At 28.0% G+C, this 17776-nt stretch overlaps 1 protein-coding gene across 2 annotated transcripts; it reads left to right on the forward strand.

Moving 5' to 3' along the window:
- Window positions 1-4200: 4200 nt before the first annotated feature.
- On the forward strand, window positions 4201-17420 carry LOC132952762 (protein mini spindles-like). 2 transcript variants are annotated; one of them, XM_061025182.1, is made up of 36 exons: window positions 4201-4256; window positions 4730-4937; window positions 5146-5336; window positions 5408-5614; window positions 5838-6012; window positions 6080-6197; window positions 6273-6493; window positions 6611-6805; window positions 6882-7062; window positions 7913-8025; window positions 8118-8289; window positions 8358-8530; window positions 8604-8755; window positions 8848-9069; window positions 9167-9350; window positions 9435-9617; window positions 9695-9792; window positions 9883-10021; window positions 10104-10266; window positions 10327-10496; window positions 10556-10717; window positions 10996-11118; window positions 11351-11503; window positions 11583-11795; window positions 11862-11997; window positions 12353-12546; window positions 13664-14001; window positions 14696-14881; window positions 14943-15144; window positions 15210-15338; window positions 15800-15987; window positions 16047-16215; window positions 16304-16477; window positions 16537-16641; window positions 16801-16954; window positions 17031-17420. In XM_061025182.1, exons 2-36 carry the CDS (start codon window positions 4872-4874, stop codon window positions 17201-17203), a joined length of 5922 nt encoding a protein of 1973 aa, XP_060881165.1. In that variant the 5' UTR covers window positions 4201-4256; window positions 4730-4871; the 3' UTR covers window positions 17204-17420. The 2 variants fall into 2 exon arrangements, with proteins under 2 accessions (XP_060881165.1, XP_060881164.1); XM_061025181.1 differs by lacking the exon at window positions 4201-4256 and having other exon boundaries at window positions 4454-4937.
- Window positions 17421-17776: the final 356 nt, after the last annotated feature.

The raw sequence follows: 17776 nt of genomic DNA on the forward strand, positions 1-17776 counted from the left end.
ATATAAAACGCAAATTTATAAACATATATGGTTCAGTTATTCATCTTTCATACGGGCATAGGCCACACAACGTGCTTTATTATGGGCTTAATATCTTAGTCCATTAATCGGTCGTGCGATGGTCGTGCGTAATAATAACCGGATGGTAAAAAATTCGCCATCTACGTACGGGTATAGGTACGCGCAAATTGATTTATATACAATCCCGGCGGTGTTCGCGGACAGTCAAATTATGATGTAACCAAGAAATATTAATTATGATAACTACCTACCCGCATAAATTGCAATAAATTATTGAACCGTGAATATAATAAATAATGGTCAGAAAGAGACAATTTGATAAGTACCTACCCATATTTTAATAATAAATAACAATAATAAAAAAACATTTTCCGAGATTTCTTCTGTTTCTTCTTTTTAATGTACCTATTTTAAATATTATCTACGTCTCTTAATATTATATTATACGTCTCAGGTAGTCCGACAGTATATCCAGAGATTTATTTTTATTTACAAATAAACTAAAAAAAAAAACAGATTTTCAAGACCCCATATAATACCTGTATAATTTTCGCAAAATATAATTGTAAATATATCAATAATATTATATACCTAGGTACTTACAATATTATTTTTCATCAACTTTGACTGATTTATAATACTTTTATTTTTTCATATCCCACGTAAATGTTCCTCAGGCGACCAATTCAAATTTGTTTTCAAGACCCAATTAAGGTATCATCCGTAGTTGTAATTATTTATATCTAAATTATAATATTAAATATATAGATTATGGATAAATCATAGTATATATTATATAGTACATAGATGATACATAGACGTATTGCACAATATCGTAAATTATTATCTAAATAAATTAAAATAAAATATAGGGTCATTAAAATTTTTTTTTCCTCTATTAATACAACATTATTGCACAGGAATTATACAAGGTGGTTCACTGAGTATTACTGACTCCCATTTTTTCTTTAATAATTTTGACTTTTTATCTTATGAATATTGTAAAATTTATATTATACAGGGTTGTAACTTGTAAGGCTTGCTCACGCTTTTTAGGTTCTGAGCGGAGCGAATGTATTGATTTTAGTATTTTACAATGATGTGTTTTTAAATTTTTTTTTTGTATCTGTGTACACGGTAAGTATAGTGGAAATAATGCTTCAATTTCCCAATCATTTTCAATAGCACCGAGAAAAACAAAAAAAATGAAGGAAAACAGGACATTTTTACACAATATCGGTTTTCGACAAAATCTATTTTGGTTTTTGGTAACTCTAAAACAAATTACCGTAGATACATGAAATGTTCACTGGTTTTTATATTAGCATTTTATATACACGATAAAATGTTCAAAATATATTGATTTGTTTTGAACTGGTTACAGACATTATCAGTTTCCAATTTTTTTTTTTTTATGAATGTCAATTAAATTTTATTTGTTTGGTAAAAAAGCTTGACAATTTAATACAAATCTCCTAATATATTGTTCTAATGACGTTTGAAAATATTAAAAATCCAGTCACAATTTTTTTTTAGAAGTATTTAGAGGTTCAAATCATGACGAAATTCGTAAAAATCACAAAAATGTGCAAATTATTTTGAGTTAGAAATTCATAAAAAAATTTCTTTTCAAATACAAGAGGTCAATTCACTGTAATTGTTATACTAACGGAGCTAAACGTGATCTGCCGATCTTAAAAGTTGCTGTGTTACGCACTTGTGAGCCGTACGTATACGTGTATACGTCCTCTTACGTAATTTTGTAAAATCATCTTATTTTATACTAAAATATTATTAATTTTATATTAACATGGACAATGTACATACCTACGCATCAAATACATTCCAATTGGCAATTAGTGCTGAAATAGTATAATGTGTGACAAGGGCGGGAAATTGCCTTCCCGCACGAGCCACACATACTATTTTTTGTCACGCCTCTGCGTTCATTGATCGCGCCATCGCGGCAAAGGTAATTCAGGCCAGGATCTATGCAACAACCACACTATTCTACGAAAACAATATTTCATGAAAGAAACGATTTGGTTTTATTTATTTTAAGCGTCATGAATATATTATAAGATGTAACCAAAAGCTTATGTTTTGTAAGGACCGTGGTATAGATGTCAGTATAAATAATAATTATTATATCAAAATAAAATAAGAATAAAAAAATGTAACAAGGCAAAGGTAATGCATTATGCGGGGATCTTGATGCATCAACCAAATTATTATACGAAAACAATGTCATGAAAGAGAAATGTTTACGCGTCGTGCGAGGAGGTTATAATATGAATAAAAGATGTAACCAACATTTTATGTTATATGAGGACGCCGCAGTGTAGATTTTAGTGTCTGTTTGTTCAGAGAATACCCGTGATATCTGAGCTCAGTACTCTTGGGGATTTCCATTTTACCGTCCGGTACTTTTGGGGAATTCCACTTTACCGCCCGGTACTTTTGGGGATTCCCACTTTACCGCCCGTTACTTTTGGGGATTCCCATTTTACCGCCCGGTACTTTTGGGGATTCCCAATTTACCGCCCACTGGACGGAAAAACATCGCTTTCCAACGCTTCGAAACCTAAACTTTCGATGCAGGCGTGACAAAATAGTTATTGATGAATTGACTGAAAAAAATGTTAATACATTGTGTAAGTATTACAATAATTGTCTGTGGTTTTGAAATAAAGGGGCATCGGGCAGTTGGGTCCCCGCCTGATAACAGCCAATTTTATCAGCATTATTAAAATTGAGTGATAAGCACTTGTCCAAATATGGTATGAGTGGTTATGCGGCGGTTACTCTGTGGTTACCATGTGACCAACTTAATGTGGTGTTGCACAGCAAGTCGGGGGATATTTTCGATTAGCGGAGCGGAGCGACGGCGCCGAGGAGCGTAGCGACGAGTGCCGCTAGCATGGCATCACTGACGTGACTTATTTCGTATTGGTGTCACTGCTAAATCCCTGGTATAGCCCTGGTATGTAATCCCTGATGGTTGGTATTAATTTGTAATTTTTTTATTTGAGGTTAGAATTCGAACTCTTGATTAAGGTTATCAATTATAATTTCTTATCACGGGACCCAACTCTTATCACGGGGCCCAACTGTCCCCATCCCGAAATAAAGTCTATTAAATAATATTTAAATATATTATTATATTATATAATATGTTTTGTCATTTATAATAATTTTAATGTGCACGTACCTAGGTTTGAAAAATGTTTTCTGACACCCCCCCCCCCCCCTGCTACAAAAATTATGTACACGCCACTAATCAAAGGGCGATTCTCGATTTCTCATATCCAAAAATAAGTTTGTTTCACAATTTGCAACAGGACTCATACAAATCTAAATAATTGATAATAATTTGGTCCTTAAACCCTACCTACTTATACAAAAAATTCCAAACATAAGAATTTGAAAAAAAATATGATTAATAAAAGAACAAATTCTGGTGAGCATGCTTGGCGAATCACCCGGTATAATTTTAATTTCCTATTTGTAAAATTGGTTACATGATATGATTTCATATGAGACAGCCAGAGGATTAACAAACTAACGAAGTAAATAGGTACTAAATAGTAAATAATAGTAACTATATTGATAACGGAACTTACGGAAGGAGAAGTTGAATAGGTCATTCAACTTAAGTATATAGACTATGAGTAGTACTGTAGAAGGTTGAAGGTACATAGATAAATATAGATTCAAAATGACAAAATGTTAAAGTGTATAATAAGTTACGAGAAAGCTGAAAGACGCTTGATAGTACTACAGAACAATAGTGAAAATGATATTTCCTACATCGAAGCCATAAGAAAGGTGAAGTAAAAGACAGGGGGCCGTATAATTACGGAATTAAGATGTAATTGCAATCTGGGTTTCTACATGTGTCCGTAAAAGGTACTTAGAGAATAAAAATGTACGTACAAAATAATTATGTCTTATTGGACGCATGTAGAAACCCAGAAAATAATGTGAAGTTTATCCGTCCGAATAGATTATTAGATTGTGTGACGGATTCGAACAATCGAGTGGCATAATAATGTTATTTATATACCTACCACTTTACAGTTTCCTAAAATTATTATGCTGCTTGATCTGACGACGAACTCTGCAACTGTTGATTATTGATGTGACGATAAGTAATAATCGAAAACTGTAAATCCCCTGCCATTAATATTTATTATTTACCAATGTCCCACTCGCATAGGGTATTACGATTTACGGTACGTATTGGCAACTAATTAATAGGTTTTAATTATATTTACGAAACATTATCTATGTTCAGTGGAAGTATATAATATAATTTTAGATCTCAATTGGGGATTATTATTGTTATCGTGAGTTCCATATTTTGATTATTTGGTATCAACTATAATATTATTATTAAATTACATATTATTTTCGTCTCTTCATATTACATTTTGTTCAGCAATTTCATAATTCAGTTGTTGTTACTTGTTATTAAATGCGCAATTCAATTTTCATCCTATAACCGCCAGCCGGTCATGTAATTCTCTGTGATTGTATTTGTATAGATCACACTCTGTAGATCTATCGGTTCGTCTTGACAGGTTAAATAATGCAATGTAAAAGTTATGCCTAACAATATTTAATTGGGTTAAAATTTATTTTTAAAAAAAATCGATACATAAGTTATAACATTGTAAGTGCTTTCGTTAAATTTGATGTTCCTAAGGCCTGAAGAGTCAGAGATTTTACATCAATGAAACCGTAGAACACAAATATTTATTCAGTCAATTAATGAATTAAAGAAAACTATCAACTTAAAATTTGATATTAATACTTACTATTGACTGTACTTCCTCAATAAACAAAATATGACTGCTCCAGAAGAAGACACATCATATTCAAAGTTGCCTATTGAAGAACGATGTGTACACAAAGTAATTTATTATTTTTTTTTTTGTATTATATTTTTGGTGTATAATTATATAATGATTAATTGATATTCTAGAAATTGATAAGTTTGTTTGTTTTAACTACCGACTTATACATATTAATATCTTTTGTTGCTGGTATTACATAACAAATTTTACAATTATAATTATACCAATATGTAGATTGATAACTTACCGATATTTTATTTTTAAGTTGTGGAAAGCCAGGATAAGTGGTTACGAAGAAGCTGTTAAATTGTTTGGACAATTGGATGAAAAAGATCACGAATGGAATAAATTTATTGAGATCATAAAGAAATTTGTTATTGACAGCAATGCGATTGCACAGGAAAAAGGCCTTGAAGCCACATTGGTTTTTGTGAAAAACTGTGCTACTGCTGGACGGTTAGTTGAGTGTACTGAATTTTATTTTAAATATCACGTCTTATTATGTTGCACATTTATTTTACTAATAGTACGGCCGGAGATGTCATGGCTGGGTTGATAACAAAATGTTATGGTGCACCAAAATCAAAAACTAAAGATATTGCTATACTAATAACATTAATGTTTATTGAAATCGAGAAGCAAGATGTAGTAATAGAAGAATTAGTTAAAGGACTGGACCATAAATTTCCTAAAATTGTTTCAACTTGTATTAAAGCTGCAACTCAAGCTATTAAGTAAGTTCCTAAATATTAAATTACTATTACATAATATAGTCCCTTATATTTACTACTAACATTTTTTTGATTACATTTGTATTGTTACACTTTTAAAATACAAATTTATGTCAATTTTCCTTTTTTAAAGGTATTATATTCAGTGCTATAATAAATTATAATATAATTATTTTAAGATTCATTATTATTCATTATTAAAATTGTTTTGTTGTATTAACTGTAGAGAATATGGATCAAAAGTTTTGAATGTTAAACCACTGCTGAAAAAATTACAATCAATACTTGAAGACAGGGATAAAAGTGTTAGAGACGAAGCAAAATTGTTGGCAATTGAAATTTATTCTTGGATTGGGCCTACACCAGTTAAAGCAAATTTGTCAAATCTAAAACCTTTACAAGTATAAATATCAAGTTGTAAGTTTTAAACTTGGAATGATTAATTAAAATGATTAATATTTAAATCAGATTCAAGAGTTAGAGGAAGAATTTGAAAAAGTTATTGGTGATAAGCCACGGCCGACACGTTTCTTACGTTCTCAACAAATGCAAGCAGCTAAAATGAATGAATTGGCTGTTAATGAAGGTAAACTTAATAATTAGTAATTAGTAACTTGTACAATTAATGCATATAGCATTATTGTACACTTAATAATAATAGGTTTAGAGTTGGAAGAAGACACTGATGAAGTTGATGATATTGAAGAGCATATTGATCCTGTAAATATACTTAGCCAGCTAAATAAAGACTTTTATGAAAAACTTGAAGCGAAGAAATGGCAAGAACGCAAAGAAGCTATTGATATGCTAGAAGGAATATTATCCAAAGCTCTAAAAATAGAAAGTGGGGAATACGGAGATTTAGTTAGAGCCTTAAAGAAAGTAAAAAATTATATATTATTATTTATTCTAAATCCTAGCATAATATTGTTTCTTAATATTATGTTTATTTATAAAATAAAAAAAAACTTAATCATAATATATGGTTTGAATTTTTAGATAATTACAAAAGATTCAAATGTTGTAATAGTTGGAATTGCTGCCAAATGTATGACTATGTTAGCTAATGGATTAAAAAAACAATTTGAAACTTATGCTTCTGTTTGTATACCAGCATTGTTAGAGAAATTCAAGGAAAAAAAACAAAATATTGTATTGCCACTAAGAGATGCTGTCGATGCTATCTATTTAAGTGTAATTCAAGCATTTAAACATTTAATAATTGTTATCATTAGATCAATGCTAATAAAATAAACAATCACTATTTCAGATGACACTTGAATCTATTCATGAAGATATTTTAGCAGCAATAGACAATAAAAATCCATCAGTAAAAGCTGAATCAATTTCATTTTTAGCTCGCTGTTTTACAAAATGTACCCCAGCTATTTTGAACAAAAAACTGTTGAAAATTTTTACGACAACATTAATTAAAACATTGAACGAGTCAGGTAAATCATTATTAATATAATCAATTTAAAATTTGAAGTGCTTTATATTATGTGAATTTTTAAAACTATATTTATATTTATTTTAATTTTACTTTGGTTATAGACTTAGTTGGTAAGACTTTTAATGTACTTATTAAGATAACGCCAAACCCACATGTGTGGTCTTTATCTTACTTTTACAAATGTACAACATAACGTGTTCAGGCGAATGAATTTCGTGTTAATAACTTTAAAATTAGAGTGAATTGACTTATAGTCAAACTTAAAGGTAATAAAAGAATACTATTTAATGCATCTCATAGGCCTTTATTAATATTAAAATTTTCAAGTGAGTTAAGAGCATTTTTAAATTGTAATATCCTAACTTATAACTCACTTTAAAATTAAAATAATAAATATTAATAAATTCCTATAACGTGTCCTAGATAATAGTCTTACATTTAAGTATGATTAAAGTTCAGTCACTGTAATATTAATTAATAATTATTAAAGCTAATTTGCTATACTATATGTTAGTAAGAGCCCGTTTTACAATCATAGTTTAAACCTCGGTTACGCTTAACCCACTGATTTTACCGGCCGAATTCCACAGTTTAACCTTAGTTTAACTATTGTAATACGGGTGCTAAGGGTAATACAATACGAGGGTTCAGTGTCCTCTTGTATGTGGAAATTATTATGAATAATAATTAATAAAAACAATGGTTGTCTTGGAACTTAATTTTGTTTTTACTATGGTAGTTGAAATAACTATCTGATAAGTATCATATAAAAATTAAAGTAGCTTCTATAACCAAGAAGTACCAATTATAAATTTAACATTGGTTGGTATTGATTTTTATTTGTATAGATCCAATTGTTCGAGATAATTCCGCTGAAGCTCTTGGTACTGCATGGAAAGTTGTATCAGAAAAAAATATTGTTTCTTTTTTGACCAGTGTTGATGCTATAAAACTTTCCAAAGTAACTAATATATTAATACAATATGATTATATCTTATAAATATATGATCAATATGTATAAGATTTATATTATTTTTTTTTATCTTTTTGTAGATTAAAGAAGCAGCAGAAAAAGCTATTATTATTGCAAAACAATCTGTTGTTAAAGAACATTTTTCAAAACCTAATAGTATTAATGTAGAAAAAAAAGCAATTTCTAAGACTAATAAAAATATTGCTTTAAAAAAAAATCTTGCAACTATTAGTAAATCCAAAAACCCTCCTGGTATATTTTTGAAACTTATTTGTAATACCATAATATTTTAATATTATATAAAATGTATGAATCATCAGGTGTTTGTAAAGCATTATCATCAAATAGTCATCTTCTGATTGATAATGAAAAAGAAATCAGTGACAATGAGTTGGAAGAATTAGCTTTAACTTTCTTGTCCCCTGAAATTTTAAGCGGCATGAATGATACAAATTGGAAAACTCGTTTGTCTAAAGTTCAAGAATTTTCTCAAGCACGTGTTAATTTTTAGTGTTATTTTGGTTTTATTTTATTGTGTACTCAAACATTTATTTTAATTGTTGCAGATAATTGATGAAATAGAGTCATCCACAGTTAGCAGTCAAGTATTAATCAAATTGTTGATCAAGAAACCGGGTATTAAAGACAATAATGTACAAATTCAAAAGTTGAGACTCGAGTGTTTGAAAAAAGTTATTGAGAAGTTTTCTATAACCAGGTATATTGTTATTGTAGAGTGTTTGAAATCATTTAGTTTTTTTATTGTGTCGATGGTATACTTATTTAGTATTTACCATTAAATGTTTTTAGTAGTGACATTGAATATTGTATACAAGATATTTCTTCATTATTGGGTGATACTAAAAATGGTAACTTAGCTAGTGAATTATTGACTACCTTTGCTGATGCAACTAGACTGGATCTGGTATCTAATGTTGTATTAAAATATGCATTTTCTGTTCAAAAAAATCCAAAAGTTCAGATTGATGCCCTCAGTTGGCTTTCAGGTGCAATCTTAGAGTTTGGATTTGAGTAAGTTTATTATTTACTTTTTAATTTTACAACTGACTATCGAATTCTTTGAGTTATACATATATTATATTTTATACTTTATCTATTTACATTATAGCATTACACCTAAGTATGTAATAGAGTATGTAAAGAAAGGTATCAGTGCTTCTAACCCTCAAGTAAGGGTGGCTGTTATTTCTCTTTTGGGTGTTATGTATCTGTATGTGGGTCCTCAACTAAGTTTATTTTTTGAAAATGAAAAACAAACTTTATTGCAACAAATAAATGCAGAATTTGTAAAGGTATGATTAGTTTTTGTTATAATATCTATATAATATTTTATTATTACACTTTTACACTCATATTTTAATAATGTTGTTTAACAGCGCCAAGATGAAGTTCCTCCAAAACCAATACGTGGGAAAAAAAGTAAAGGATCTTCCGAATCATCAAGTGATGATGAAAAGCCTGATAATGAAGTTAATGTACGAGATTTTGTCCCTAGAGTTGACATAATACCTCAAATAACTGATACGTTGATAAATGAATTTTCAGATAGAGATTGGAAGGTAAATAGAAAGTCTTTAAATAAGTATTTGTATAATACAAAATACAATTTTGATTTTATTAAATACCTTTTTAATAGGTTCGTTCTAATGCCTTAACTAAATTGAAAAACATTATTACTGAAGCTAAATTTATAACTAATAAATTGGGTGAAGTAAGGGAAGCTTTGCAAGATAGGTATAAACTATTCATATTATATATGCTTAAAAACAGTATAAAATATTTTCATTATTATTATTAATTGTTTAATTACCAACTATTAACTAGGATAAGTGATTCAAATGCTCGCCTTGGTTCGAATGCAATCAATTTAGTGGAATTAATAACTATAGCCATGGGATCATCTTTTAAAGTATATATAAAAGGTTATTTACCTGGCATATTAAATGCTTTAGGTGATTCAAAGGTTAGAACATCATAGTATGATTAATTATATATTTAAAAATTTAGTTGGATAAATAATTAAATTAATATATCAACTTTTTCAGACATTTAAATGCCAAAGTGCTCGTCAATGTATGAATACTTTTGGAGATATATGTGGTTATCGAGAATTTTTTGGAGGCGATATACTCTTGGATGCATCAAAAAACAATTCAGTAACACTAAGATCAGAACTATGGACTTGGCTTGCAGAAAAATTGCCTATTAGTATGATTTTAAATACTGCTTAAAGTTTATATTTGTTAAATTTTTATCATTTTTATAAAGTTCCTATAAAGACAATTCCGGCTGATGAGTTAAAATGTTTACTCCCTGTTTTATATACAAGCCTTGAAGATAAAAACGCTGGTGTTCGTAGTGCCTCAGAAAAGGCTGTCCTTGGGTTTATGATGCATTTAGGTTATTCTTCTATGTACGGTGCTTGTGAAAAATTAAAAGTAAAATTTATAAATAAATTATTTATTTCAAATAAAAATAATAATTTTAATTTTTGTAGCCTATGTCAGTCAAGTTGTGTAGAGAGAAATTGGACAATGAAAGACCAAACTTACCAATTGAAAAGCCTAAAGTTGTAAAATCTTGTGTTCCTCCAGGTACTTTGGTTAAATCAAAAGGTTCAAAAACACTTGCATCTAAAGCCATTACAAAAGTAAACAAGGTACTAAACAAGATTTATACTTTGTACATCATTAATATACTAGTCAATTCTTTTGTATCATATTATAATATTACAGTACAGATTATATTAGAAAACATATTTTAATAATGGTATTGAGTAAAATTAACTTTTGATTTTGTTGTCCTGTTTCGAAAATTAGGTAAATGGCAAGTTCATTATTTGACTGGCCACATACATAAATTAAAACAAACCAAAGAGGTCTGCTCAAACCATAAGCCTTATATTTATTTTATATTTGTTTTTGTTTTTTTATAAAGGAAAACATAATTTCCCGTGCACATGTGGCAACTGGAAAAAAGAAAGAAGAAGTAGATAATAAATCATTGTTTCAACAAAATAACTTAAAGCATCAACGTGATATTGATGAACATAAATTAAAGGTATGTTTTTTTCTAAGCTTACTATAAATATTAGTTAAAAATACGGAGATTTAAGATTATTTTAACTAAACGTGAAAAGTATTCAAAGTATATGTCAATTTTCAGTTCTCTATTATTGTACTTACTTATTGTACTAAGCTGTATAGATGGTAAATAAATAATAATTATATAAATAACTAGGTATGTATTGTTAAAATATTTATATTTTTAATCTTCTTGATGCATAATGTAGACTTTAAAATGGAATTTTGTTACTCCACGAGAAGAATTTGTTGAACAACTTCGAGAACAAATGTTAACAGCTGGTATTAACAAGGTGTTAATCACAAATATGTTTCATTCAGATTTTAGATATCATCTTAAAGCAATTGAGTCTCTTTCAGAGGTATTATTTTAAATAAATAAATTGTATTTGAATTATATAAGTTGTTCGAAACTAAATTTATTTCTAATTTTCTAATTAGGACTTTAATACAGCAGATGATAATTATTTACCATTAATTAGTAATCTTGACTTAATCCTGAAATGGATAACTTTAAGGTTTTTCGATACTAATCCATCGGTACTTTTAAAAGGTCTTGAATATTTACAACACATATTTAATATACTTATAACCCAAAAATATGTTCTGCACGATACTGAAGCATCAAGTTTTGTGCCATATTTAGTAAAAAAAGTGAGTAAAAAAGTACTTAACTATAAAATATTATTCTATAATATATTTCTTTTATTTACAATATAGTTGGGTGATCCAAAAGATATAGTAAGGAACAATGTCCGAGCCATATTAAAACAAATTGCATTTGTATTCCCAAACTCAAAGATATTTCAATATATTATGGAAGGAATAAAATCAAAAAACTCAAGACAGCGTTCAGGTAAGTGTTGTTAGTTAATATGTTATTTTTTTTTATTTTTTTTCATAAAAAGATTGTTTGAATTAATATAAACTATTATAACCAAATTATGTACTTTTAACAGAAATATAAAGCTAAATCAATTCAAAATCATGTTCTGTTTTTTTTTTACCATTTTTAATATAATTATTTGTAAACAATAAACATTAATCAAAATTACTTCAACTCAGTGTTTTGCCAACATTAATGTTTTTTGAACTTCAACAAAATGTTGATCAAATATTTATGTATTGTTTTATTAAATATAAATATAAGGAAATTATAATAATTAATAATTTATTAATTATTATTTTGAAAATGTGTTATGTACATGCAGAATGTTTGGAGCATTTAACATCCATGGTAGAAGATTATGGTACTTCAGTGTTTCAACCTAGTGTTGCAGTGGCTTGTAAAGAAATTGCTAAAAGCATTGGAGATAGAGATAATTCTGTTCGTACAGCAGCACTCAATTGTTTTGTTGCTGCATTCTTTTTGCATGGAGAAGCTCTTTTCAATTTTGTTGGCCATGTAAGAAAACATTTTATTAATAATTTATATTATTGTGATAATTACATCATACAGGGTGGGCTGCGGCATACTACTGATGCAATGGTTTAAAGTTGTCTGTTATTATAGTTACAAGTAGAAAGGGGACTCTAGCAGTTAATATTTGATAGAATATGTAATTCTAATTACTAATTTTAGGCCTTAAGTATTGTTTTAATACTAATAAAACATAAAAACAATTTAAACTAATTAACTTTTGTTTATTGAATAGGAAGACACAGTTACACGATCACATGAATTACATGAGTATGTAACATACGAATCCCGAAAAAAAATCCCCAGACTACAATATTACTCACAACCACATGTAACATGGACAAATATTTTTTAAACGTTAATTAGTATCTATAATTATCATTTACCACATTATTAATATTCAATTACAAACACGTATATTATATTATGCGTAATTCAACTTAATTAATTTAACAACTTCATAAATATAGCATATAAAAATATTTCGAATCATCGATACGTCAAATAATAAAGTTAAAAAACATAGTATACAAAAATATTATACAAAATATAGGTAATAATAATAATAATTATCAAACAATAATTTATTAAATGTAGGCACGAGGCATATTACAAATAATATATTATCGCAATTTAAAACAAAATTTTATTTATAATATATAATTTTTTTAATAACATAATATAATATAATATACGTATTTGTAATTAAATATTAATAATGTGGTAAATTGTAATTATAGATAGTAATTAACGTTTAAAAAATATTTGTTCATGTTGCATGTGGTTGTGAGTAATATTGTAGTCTGGGGATTTTTTTCCTAGGGTTGGGGATTTTTTTTACAGTAACATTCACATACTCAAAACCTAACCTATAATATACGATTTGGATTGTTATGTAACACATATTATATAACATAAAGTTCAAAAGTAAATTTATAGTTTTACTTTTATTTTAACTGCACAATAAATATATCTAAAATATCATGAAACATTATTTGATTTGTTTTCAAAATTAGTAGGGATATTGATGTATTATTCCGTAGTTAGCAGATTACTCGTCGTTATTTGTGTTTTAAATAATGAACTATTAATTTTTTAACAGATTTCTGAGAAAGATATGGGTCTTTTGAAAGAACGGTTAAAAAGAGCTTCAAAGAATAGAGTCGTGCCTGTTGCCACCATTCAGCCAACTATGAAAATTGTTCTACCTCCTGTTCAACATGTAATTAACATAGAGGAAGGCATTGGTGATGGTGAAGAATATACCTCAGACTGTGAAGAAAATAATGCTATACTTAATGTTTCACAAGAATCTAATCACGAACAAAATCCTCAAGGAAATGTAAACAATTCACCTTCTAGTTCTGGGAATTCTTCTTGCACATCAGAAACTATTCCTACTACAATAGAACATTCACTCTCATCAGAAATGGAATTCAGGTGATAAAAATATTTTATTATTTCTAGCATGGTCCTATGTATTAGATATACATTTTGTAAGATTCATAATTTTCTTAGATCTTACACTCATAGACTGTGCATGGTGGTTGTTTCTACGTTTAATGTGAATAGGGGCATCATAGTGTTGTTCCACACTACTTCACATGTTCATAGACCCCGTCAGTTTGTGCATAGTTAAAAATAAAAACAGCATAAATATGTAATTATCGTATTATATCATGATTCATGTATATTTCTTACAAGTTTCAATTGAATTAAACTAATTATGAATAAACTTGTATTAAGTAATATTAATAACTAGTTCTTCAAGAAAAACAACTTGTGGAATCTTGTATTAATTTTTCAAGGTTTAAAATTGAGCCTAAAAAACTGTATCAACACTAAAAAAAAAGAACTAAATAAATTTCAAACATTTTAAATAATTTAAAGTATTTTAAATACAATCTTAATATTTTGTAATTTTAACTGAGTATAGAAAATAATAATTTAAGTAATCTACTGTTACTGGAATGTTAAAGTGGAATGTTTCAAGTTTCTATGATTAATACTTTTTTGAATTACAAAAAAATCATTTTTTACCAATCTGCTCATTATATTTTTCTATTATATTAGGCCTCGGCCTGCTAGTTTTGTTGTAAAAATAAATAAATACATTTATATATTTTTATTGTAGAATATCTAACATTGGAATCACTGGCAAAACTCAGGCCACCCGAACTCGCTTTGCTTTAGATGAAAAATTTATTCAGGAATTGGATTCAGAAGTCATTGAAACACCACAATTAGTATTAAAACCATATAACTGGACCGTAGATCACGATGAAATAAACTTTGGAAAAATATTTCAAGATAAATCTCAGTACGTATCTTCATATTTTATTACATTACATTTAGGTAAATGAGTATTTTATAATATTTAGATGTTTATTTCCTGATGGTCCGTCGTTGTCTAGACCATGTCTAAACGTGAACCCATATAGTACTGCAACCGTTATAAAATGTAAAAATCCACCACCCTCAATTGATCCTATTACGCAGTTGATAAATCAAGCGACATCAATAAATTTAGAAATATCAAAAGTTGCATTAACAAAGCTTGATAAAATGTTAACAGAACCAGAAGTAAGTATAACGTTTAATATTTAAATGTATTTACTATTGATTTTCTGTACATTTATTTGTTGCAGACAAGATCAAAGCTTTTAGAAGATAGAAAAGTGTTGTCACTTTTTTATGGAATTATTAGACAGTTTGATGTCTTATCAGATTGTATGGACACTGTCGGATATAAGAATATATTCCATTTATGTTTGAATGTAAGTTCTACAATTCTACATAACATTATCTTATCTAATAGTTATAGACCTTAGAGTGTTATAATTTAAATGATAACATGAATTTAAGTTTGTAAAAATTTGTTATTCAAAACAAACAATATTAGTTCTTAGTTAAATGTTCTAATCAAAAGTTAAGAATAGTAGGTTAGGACGATGGAAATTTGATACATTTTAACCTTTTGTATGTACATAACTTTTGTAATTATAAGAAAATCTAAAAATAATATACGTGTAAAAGCATTATTTCTGTTTAAAGTGAATATTTTCAGAAATAACCAGTTTAAAATATTTAAAGTTAGGTTTAAAATCACTGTAGTACAACACCAATTGTACATTTGCTAAGCAATGATTGGTTTGGCTAATAAATTGTTGATCAATTTCCTAACTATTAAATAATAATAAAATTATTTTTATTTAAAATCTGATAAATTTAATTTTAGCTGTGTAAATATCAAGAATTCATGTTAATATTAACTGAACAAATTGTGCACGACTTACTTTTAAAACTGTTGTATCTTCTATCTACGAAGGAACTAGAGAATAGATCAGACACTAAAATGTTTTGGCAATGTGTGAACAGTCTCATTATGAAAGTTCTTGATCTGTGTGCTCATACTACAGTCACATGGTAAGAATATTATATTACAATATTTCTTTAAATCAATCACGCTTATTATACATCCACAGCGCTATTTTAACCATACTTCATGACACTGTCAAAAATCCTCAAAACTCAACAGCTCATTTTAAAGAGTTGGTAATGAAATGTATATGGAAAATTACAAAAGATTTTGAAAGGTGGGGCGATGATCTATGTTATGAGCTAGTATTTGAACGTGTACACAAATTCTTGGAAGTAAATTATACAATTCACTATTTTATTAAAAAATGTGTTATATTTCACCATAGTTCAACTATTGAACTCTTCCGTTTATTAAAATTAGGAAATTGATTTAAAATATTGGAATAAACAACCGTGTGACATTCCAATGAGAACATGTAAAACTGTTTTATATACAATGGTAAAATTACGCAAAGATAAAGTATTGGAAAGTTTGGCCAATCTAAAATTACCTAAAGATTCAATAATGGTTGATTACATATTCAAGACTTTAAAGGTAAATTGCTCAATCGAACATCGTTAAACAGATTATTACAGTGTGACATGTGTTATTAGCAATTGAATAATAGATCAGAAAGGAACAATGGTAAACACAGAACAACGCATGATGAACTAGCTGATATATTCAAACTGATAGGACAACATGAAATGATGGATGAAGTGAGTCTTTGAAATGTATTTATGTTTTGAAACAAAAAAATCACAAGTAGAAAATAAGATAATTATTAATTGTTTAATTAAGTGTTAATAAAATCATTGTTTTTTATTGTAAATATCGATAACTATTTTTGTATACCTAATTTTCTGATTACTTGTTAGGCTGTTCAACAGTTATACAAATTCAAAATCAAGCATCCAGATATAGACATAGAACCGTACATTTCTAAGAAGACAAAATATTTTCAAGATTGTATCCACCGTCGACTATCAGCTATCAAAGATAATTTAAAAAGCTGTCCAGTCAAACACAATGGTACAGTTATTCATTTTTTGGGCATTTGATGTACAATTTAAGTTGTTGCACGAGTGTATCTGTTTTTATTATTTAGGAATCTATGACAATTTTAAGCCACTTATGCTTCAAAAACCTGAATCTGCTGTCACTAGTGAAGCCGACGGTTTCATGAAACGATTGCAAAAGTTAAAAATGAAAGCGTCATTAGCCTGTAGTACATCGGTCGAAAAACGTAATAAAAACCATCTACTGGACCAAAGTGCTTAATCCTGACCTACGTTGTTCTTCCCTTACAGTAAAATTTAATTCCATTTATAGTTATTAGTTGGTATTGTTTTCAAACAAATGGTCCAATATTGTCGAATCTTAACACAACTCCATTGACACTGAAAACCCACGGAGTATGGACGCTATTAGTTTGTTTATTTTTGTATATTATGTTTTCCACAATTTCGTATAATTATAATTGAACATTAGCTTTGTGTGTTTAGTGAACAAAAACTCGTCGCTAACGATAGTTAATTTTATTTAATTTTGATATTATATTTTTTTTAGTGAATTTTAACAAACGATTTATTTAAATTTAATGGATAACACAATATATTTAATTTTTTTACATTATAGTCATTATTATTATCAATCATTACAATATTATTTATACTACCTACTATATTTTTTATTTTTTATTTAATAAAATTGATTTTAACAATCGAAAGTTTTTGTTTTTCATTATTGATACAAAATGTAGAATAATTTATTGTTTATACTGGTGTTTCATCAGTGGTGTATTTATGTCCAAGTTACGGGCCTCAGTACAGGACCTATCATTCATTACAATAA

This window comes from Metopolophium dirhodum, chromosome 9 (assembly GCF_019925205.1).
Source record: "Metopolophium dirhodum isolate CAU chromosome 9, ASM1992520v1, whole genome shotgun sequence".
Classification (NCBI taxonomy): Eukaryota; Metazoa; Arthropoda; class Insecta; order Hemiptera; family Aphididae; genus Metopolophium; species Metopolophium dirhodum.